The 6,651-nt window shown below is 35.9% G+C and overlaps 1 protein-coding gene across 1 annotated transcript; it reads left to right on the forward strand.

Annotated features, from left to right (window-relative positions):
* Positions 1 to 609: 609 nt before the first annotated feature.
* Positions 610 to 1,569, forward strand: LOC102865109 (olfactory receptor 1038-like). Its single transcript, XM_006902278.1, has one exon. The coding sequence runs from the start codon at positions 610 to 612 to the stop codon at positions 1,567 to 1,569; it is 960 nt and encodes a 319-aa protein (XP_006902340.1).
* The last annotated feature ends 5,082 nt before the right edge of the window (positions 1,570 to 6,651 follow it).

A 6,651-nucleotide genomic window follows, 5' to 3' on the forward strand; every position in this document is an offset into this window, starting at 1 on the left:
GGGCGGGGAGAGAAGTGCAGCAATGAATGAATGGAAATCCAAAATCTCTGTAAATGCTCATTAAAAGTATTAAAAAGGAAAAAAAAAGAAAAGATAATGGCAGAGGGGGAAAAAAAACCACTCTGAAATATTGTTTGATTGTTGTTGTTGTTGTTGTTGTGTGCCATAGAAATGGAACTGACCCATTGCTGACCATCCGGCGGGTTTTCAGAAGCAGTTAATCATATGGGAGGAGATTGTCCATCCTTCTCCTGCAAAGTAGCTGGTGGCCTCGAACTGCATACCTTCGGGATTGCAGCACAGCTTCTTGCCACTATGCCACCAGAGCTCCCTGAAATGCTGATAGTGATTGTTTCAAGTGGTTTGTTTTTAATAATATTTCTTTTTAAAAAAATTAGAAAGGGAAATAACTTTCAAGATTATTCTGAAAGTAAGAGATGTCTTTTCCCAAGGAAAAGAAGGCAGTTAAAAGCTAAGATGAATGTTTTTACCCATCTGATGACATAATTCCAAGCTGACAAGACATGCATAACCATCTTCCCTCATCCCTTCCAGGGGCTGTTCAAGTTATTATTTTTCTGCAACAGCAGTATCTATCCACTGGAATAAATGGCTGGTGCTAATCTCAGTTACGTCACTGAATTCATTCTCAAAGGGATCACAGATCGTCCAGAGCTCCAGGCCCCATGTTTTGTGATATTTTTGGTCATCTACCTGGTCACGGTTGTGGGAAATATTGGCTTGATTATCTTAATCAGGATTGACACTCGACTCCACACACCCATGTACTATTTCCTCAGCCACCTGGCCTTTGTCGACTTCTGTTACTCCTCTGCCATCACCCCGAAGATGATGATGAACTTCGTCGTGCAGGTCAACACTATCCCTTTCTACGCATGTGCAACACAGCTGGGCTGCTTCCTCACCTTCATGATCACCGAGTGCTTCCTTTTGGCTTCCATGGCTTACGATCGCTATGTGGCCATCTGCAGTCCCCTGCACTATTCAGTCCTGATGTCCAAAAGAGTCTGCACTCAACTCGTGGCTGTGCCCTATATTTACAGCTTTCTGGTTGCCCTCTTCCACACCATTGTCACCTTCCGTCTAACTTACTGTGGCCCCAACATAATCAACCATTTCTATTGCGATGACCTGCCCCTCTTAGCTCTGTCATGTTCCGACACACACGTGAAGGAAATTCTGATCTTTGCTTTTGCTGGCTTTGATATGATCTGCTCGTCCTCCATTGTTCTCATCTCCTACCTCTTCATTATTGCGGCCATCCTGAGGATCCGCTCCACCCAGGGAAGACTCAAGGTCTTCTCCACGTGTGGCTCTCATATGGTGGCTGTCACGATTTTCTACGGCACACTGATCTTCATGTACCTACAGCCCAAATCAAACCACTCCCTGGACACCGACAAAATGGCCTCGGTATTTTACACTGTGGTGATCCCTATGTTGAATCCTCTCATCTACAGTCTAAGGAACAAAGAAGTAAAAGAAGCCTCAAAGAAAGCCTGGCATAAAGGATGTGAAACTGTAAAGTTATTGCAATTACGAAGATGAGATTTTTAAAAAATTGTTAAATGACGGTTGAGAAAGATACGTCTTTTTTATATTTTATATATTCTTTCACAGCCATATGTATATGTCATCATTAGTTTAACAAGCATTGTTTTCTACAAATGCATGGGCCACACTTGGAAAGTCAAGATGTTTTGAAGTGTTTAATACACTTTAATACTCTTCTCCAGCACCACCACTCAGAGACATTGTTTCTTCTTCTGTCATCTTTGGTAGTTGTCCAGTTTTCTTATGCATAGCAAGTAATTGCAAAGACCATGATCTGCATCAGGCGCACCTTAGTCTCTAGACTAACATTATTGCTCTTTAGCACTCTGAAGAGGTCCCTTAGAGTAGATTTTCCTAATAAAATTAGTTCTTTTTTATTTCCTAACTGCTAGTGCCAAGAGTGTTAATTATAGGACCAAGTCGTAGTGCTGGAGGAAAGTATACCATGGACTGCCAAGAGAACAAACAGGTATATCCTGGAAAGTGTGAAACCAAGTTGCTCCATGGAAGCTAAGATTTTGAAGTTCTGTCTCATATACTTTGGACATGGGGCCAGGCGGGACCAATCCTTGGAGAAGGACATTCTTGGAAGAGTGGAGGGACAGCCAGGATAGAAAGACCTCAGATCAGATAAGATAGATTGACACAGTAACTGGGATAATGTGGGTATGTGTGTCAGAGACAGTGAAATTGGCTCATATAGAGTCACTATGAATCACAGGCAACTCAATAGTACATAATAACATTATATATCAGTAAGATTTTTATAGACTACTGAAATTGTGTTCTAATTTGAACAGAGACACAGAAAAACAAGTGCACATACATGTGTATTCAAGTAAATGTAGCACTGGTTCTTTTTTTTTTTTTATAACTTTGGACCCAGGGATAATGCAGTCAATATCTTCCTTTATTATCTATATAATCTTAATCAACTGACGATTACCAGGTACCTTTCTGCATTTAAGTCTGAAATAAACAGAATAAATGCATTTGTTAATTTTGGAAATTAAATAGCTTTATTTACAAATGCTTAGAATAAGATCAAAAGTGCTATATAAAGGATCTCTATATGATTGCTTATTATAATTTTTAGAGATGAAATATCTCTAAACTCACTGAAGTTGGTGAAATTTTATCTCTTTCATTTATTAATAAATTACTTATGATTACAAAAATGGTAATTTTAAAATCTCTAAAATGTTTATCTAGCTGACTTTCTTAACACTATGAATCTTAAGATTAAGTATTTATTAAGTAAATATTGCTGCCTCTGAAAACCCACTGGAGGGTCAGCTAAGAAGTGTTCTGAAATTCTCATTCTTCTAATGTCATCTGTTACTTATTATAATCTATACAGCTCAGTGACTTTGCATAGTTAATAAGACACAAGGAAACATCTCTCTGATAGTCTATGGTTTGAGTCAACATCTATCTGATATCAACAATGACATCCCTTATTCTACAGTCTCTTCTTGACATTTTAGCTTGATTTCCTGGCAGTTCCTTGTTGATGTGCTGCTCTAATAAGTTTTTATTAATTTTAATGAACATTTACAGAGATTTTGGGTTTCCGTTCCTTCATTGTTGCACTTTTCTCCCTGCCCAGCCCTCCCCCCCACCCCAGTTTGCTTCTCTCTTTGAAAAGTAAAAGAAAAATTCTTTCACTGGTACTCTAATAATTTTTAAATAAACTTCAACATGATTTTACTACCATTTCATATTAATTAAAGCATTCTATAATTTATCCAATCTGTTAGCTCAGTTTTTCTTGGAATAAAGACAAGTATGAACTTATTTCAGTCAATTGGATAGATAATGGTCTTCCAAATATCTTGGCATATATGTCAAAGACGGCATTTATTTGCTTAAACACCTCAATAAAGATATTTCTTGAATTCCTGAGGCCATATTTTTTTCCAATACCTTCAGTGCAACTTTAGCTTCTTTGTTAGTATTATTTGTTCAGGAATATTATGAGATTATAAATATACAGTTTAATTTATATAAATTTTGTGGCATTATTTGCAAATGATTCATATCCCACCTAATATATTTATTGTATAAGAACTGATTAGGACAAACTCTCATTCTTTTGCAATGTTTGTTAACCTATCATAATAATATTAGAATATAGACAATGAGTAGTTACTGGTAATAGTATGTTTATATACTATAAATATCTTTTACTGTCATGGTTTCCTGTTGGTATTAAGCTTTATCTGTTAGTCATTAGTTAAGTACTGACTAATGACATTTTTGATTGATGATGACAGTTTGCTATATCAGTAATACTGGTAGAGATCCTTTTCTGCTAAAACTCAAGTGTAGATAAGAAAATTGTACCTCAGATTTGCCCAGGGTCCTTTCCTTGTGTCCTAGATGAAAACAGTTGTACAAATGAGACCAATTACATCAAAGTGTGATGGTGGGTTTGATTTTACTTCACAGGTACAACTAGAAATCTGACCATCGGGATAAAGTGAAAGATTCCAGACACTGGACTTTCACACTCAGATTTAGAAAAATAATAATAAATAAAGAAGGCAAAGGCTCAGTGACTTTCCTCTTTCCTTTTCAGAGCATATAAATACATGACAGGAGATGGAGATGGCCAAGACTCTTTGTCAGACTCAGGCTAATAAATATTTTTTAATACTTGTAAACTTTCAAATTCTTTTAATTTAAATACAACTTTCAAGCGATTTCTTGTAAATCATCAATCAGGTTTCAGAAAATATACTGAAATTGTATAAATGTATGTGGACATATGTTGTTGCTAGGTACTCTCTAGTCAACTTTGAATCAAGGCAATAAAATGTACTAAAAATTCAAAACACCTTCTGCTGTGTGTAAGCGCATTGCTTCATTCACCCTGTCAATTCATGTTGTTAATGGTCTCCCTAACCTCACTGATCTCTTATTTTCCTGGCCTTTTCTGATGACATGATCAATGTGTGTGAGACAGAGTCTCACCTATGCCTTTAAGAAGTATCCTTCTCCCAAAATATTTTTTTTTGGTAATTTATAGTATAGATTCAATAGTCTATACCAATGCATAAATTTCACTGGGGTAAAGAAAACAGGATTAGAGTCTTGATACTTCCAAATAATAGCCATGAGTATATTAGTTACACATAAACTATTTTTAATATCATCTAGAAAGAATGAAGAATTAGATTCTCTGTTGTTGTTATGTTATTTCTGACTCTTTAGCAGATTTTCAGTGGCTGTAAATCCCAGAGGAGGAGATTACCTACCTTTCTCCGACTGAGCAGTTGGTGGATTCGAACTCCCTGTGTTTAGATAGCACTGAGCCACCAGATTGCCCGAGATTCTCAGTTGGTATTATAAAAAATTAGCTAAGAGCTTATCTAGCTATAATTTTACTTTAAAAAATAGAAGACTGAATAAATGAAGAATTAAATAATTAATGTGACAAAGATTGCTAAATAACCAGAGGTGACTTGATTTTTTCCCCCAAGAAGCAATACTTATTGTCTGTAAAATTGAGTAGCAAGTATGAGAGAACTGTTTTCACCCTAAGTTTTAAAAATTTCGCAGAAAAGAAATTCAAAGGCATAGGATTTCTTTAGATGATGACTAGAAAATAACATTTTAACTTTCATAAATCCCATTTTGTTAATTTTTTTAAAAAAATCTACATGAAAAACAAAATTTATTAGGGCACATTTGATCTGTGAGTTTAAAACAAACTTTCTAGTGTAATGACAGATTGATATTACTCTTGTCCCCCAAAATCTATGAGCACCAAAATTGTCAAAGAACCCTTAATATTTAGTAAAACAGTAAGGACAGTGAACATAAGGGGTAAGGGAGAGGCGTTTTCTAAAGGAGATCTTTGGAGATCAGTTTACTGCAAACCAAACCTAAGAAGGAGTGAACCACTTCCTGATACACATAAATACTAATAACTAACAGGTGCCTGAGACAGGGCAGAGAGCTACACAGCGGACAGTCAGTAAATTAACAGCACTGAGGAAGAAAGGATAAACCACACAGTAATTAAAGGACAGAATAACTAAGCCCACGAACATCACCCAGACAGGATGGAGGGTGAGATGGCAACACCAGACACATCTCCCAGTGATTGTAAAATAAAGCATATTGTGTTGAAAACTTACCAAACACTCTCCTCCATTTCCTAGCACCAAAACAAAGATAGCATCAATACCATTATAATGTGAAGAATTAAATAAAATAGCCAACCTTTACTAATTGCTTGCTTTGATAGATAAGCTATGTACAACATCCTTTATATTTGTGACTTTGTAGAATCCTAACAAGTCTAAGACTTCTCCCTTTTACAAGTGAAGCATCCAAGGTATAGAAATGTAAACTGATTTATCACATTTGGAAAATGTAAACTTGTTACTCCAATAGCTGTGAATAGACAATCTAATTTCCTAATTACACACTTGCCTAGAAGAAGTTTAACTAGAAAAAAAAAGAAGTTTAACTAGATATTTATATAAAATGCAGATTGTAAATATATTGCTATGCCATGACCCCAGTGATTTCAACTGATACAGAAACAGTGCTACTAAATATGTAATTGTCATGGAGACTCTGCTGGTACCATCTTCTCCAGCTGGGTGGATTTCACAACTGGCACAAGATTTTACTAAGTACAAAAGTGACAAAGCAACACACTTGTGCGAGAAAGTGGAGTGTTAAGAAATTTGTGCAGAGATATTTTTCCAAGTGAACATTACTATTAAAGTTTGATATGTTTCCAGATTATGTATGCACGACATTTGCAGTAGAAGGTGTCACATGATGATCTATATTAATACAAATTTCTTAGGACCATATAGATTTCAGTAAAAAAATAGAAAACAAACCCACTTATCAATTCTTTATTAATAGCTGATGAAAATAATGATCAAATATGTCTTACTTTTTCATTATGTTTATTCATCCCTATTTGTTTCCTTTCTTCCTCCCTGTCTCCTTCCTTTCTTTCTTTTCCTTCCTTCCTTCCTTCCTTCCCTCCCTCCCTCCCTCCCTCCCTCCTTCCTTCCTTCCTTCCTTCCTTCTTTCCTTCCTTCCTTC

Source organism: Elephantulus edwardii, unplaced genomic scaffold, assembly GCF_000299155.1.
Source record: "Elephantulus edwardii isolate Elephantulus edwardi_28Jun2011 unplaced genomic scaffold, EleEdw1.0 scaffold00389, whole genome shotgun sequence".
Taxonomy (NCBI): Eukaryota; Metazoa; Chordata; class Mammalia; order Macroscelidea; family Macroscelididae; genus Elephantulus; species Elephantulus edwardii.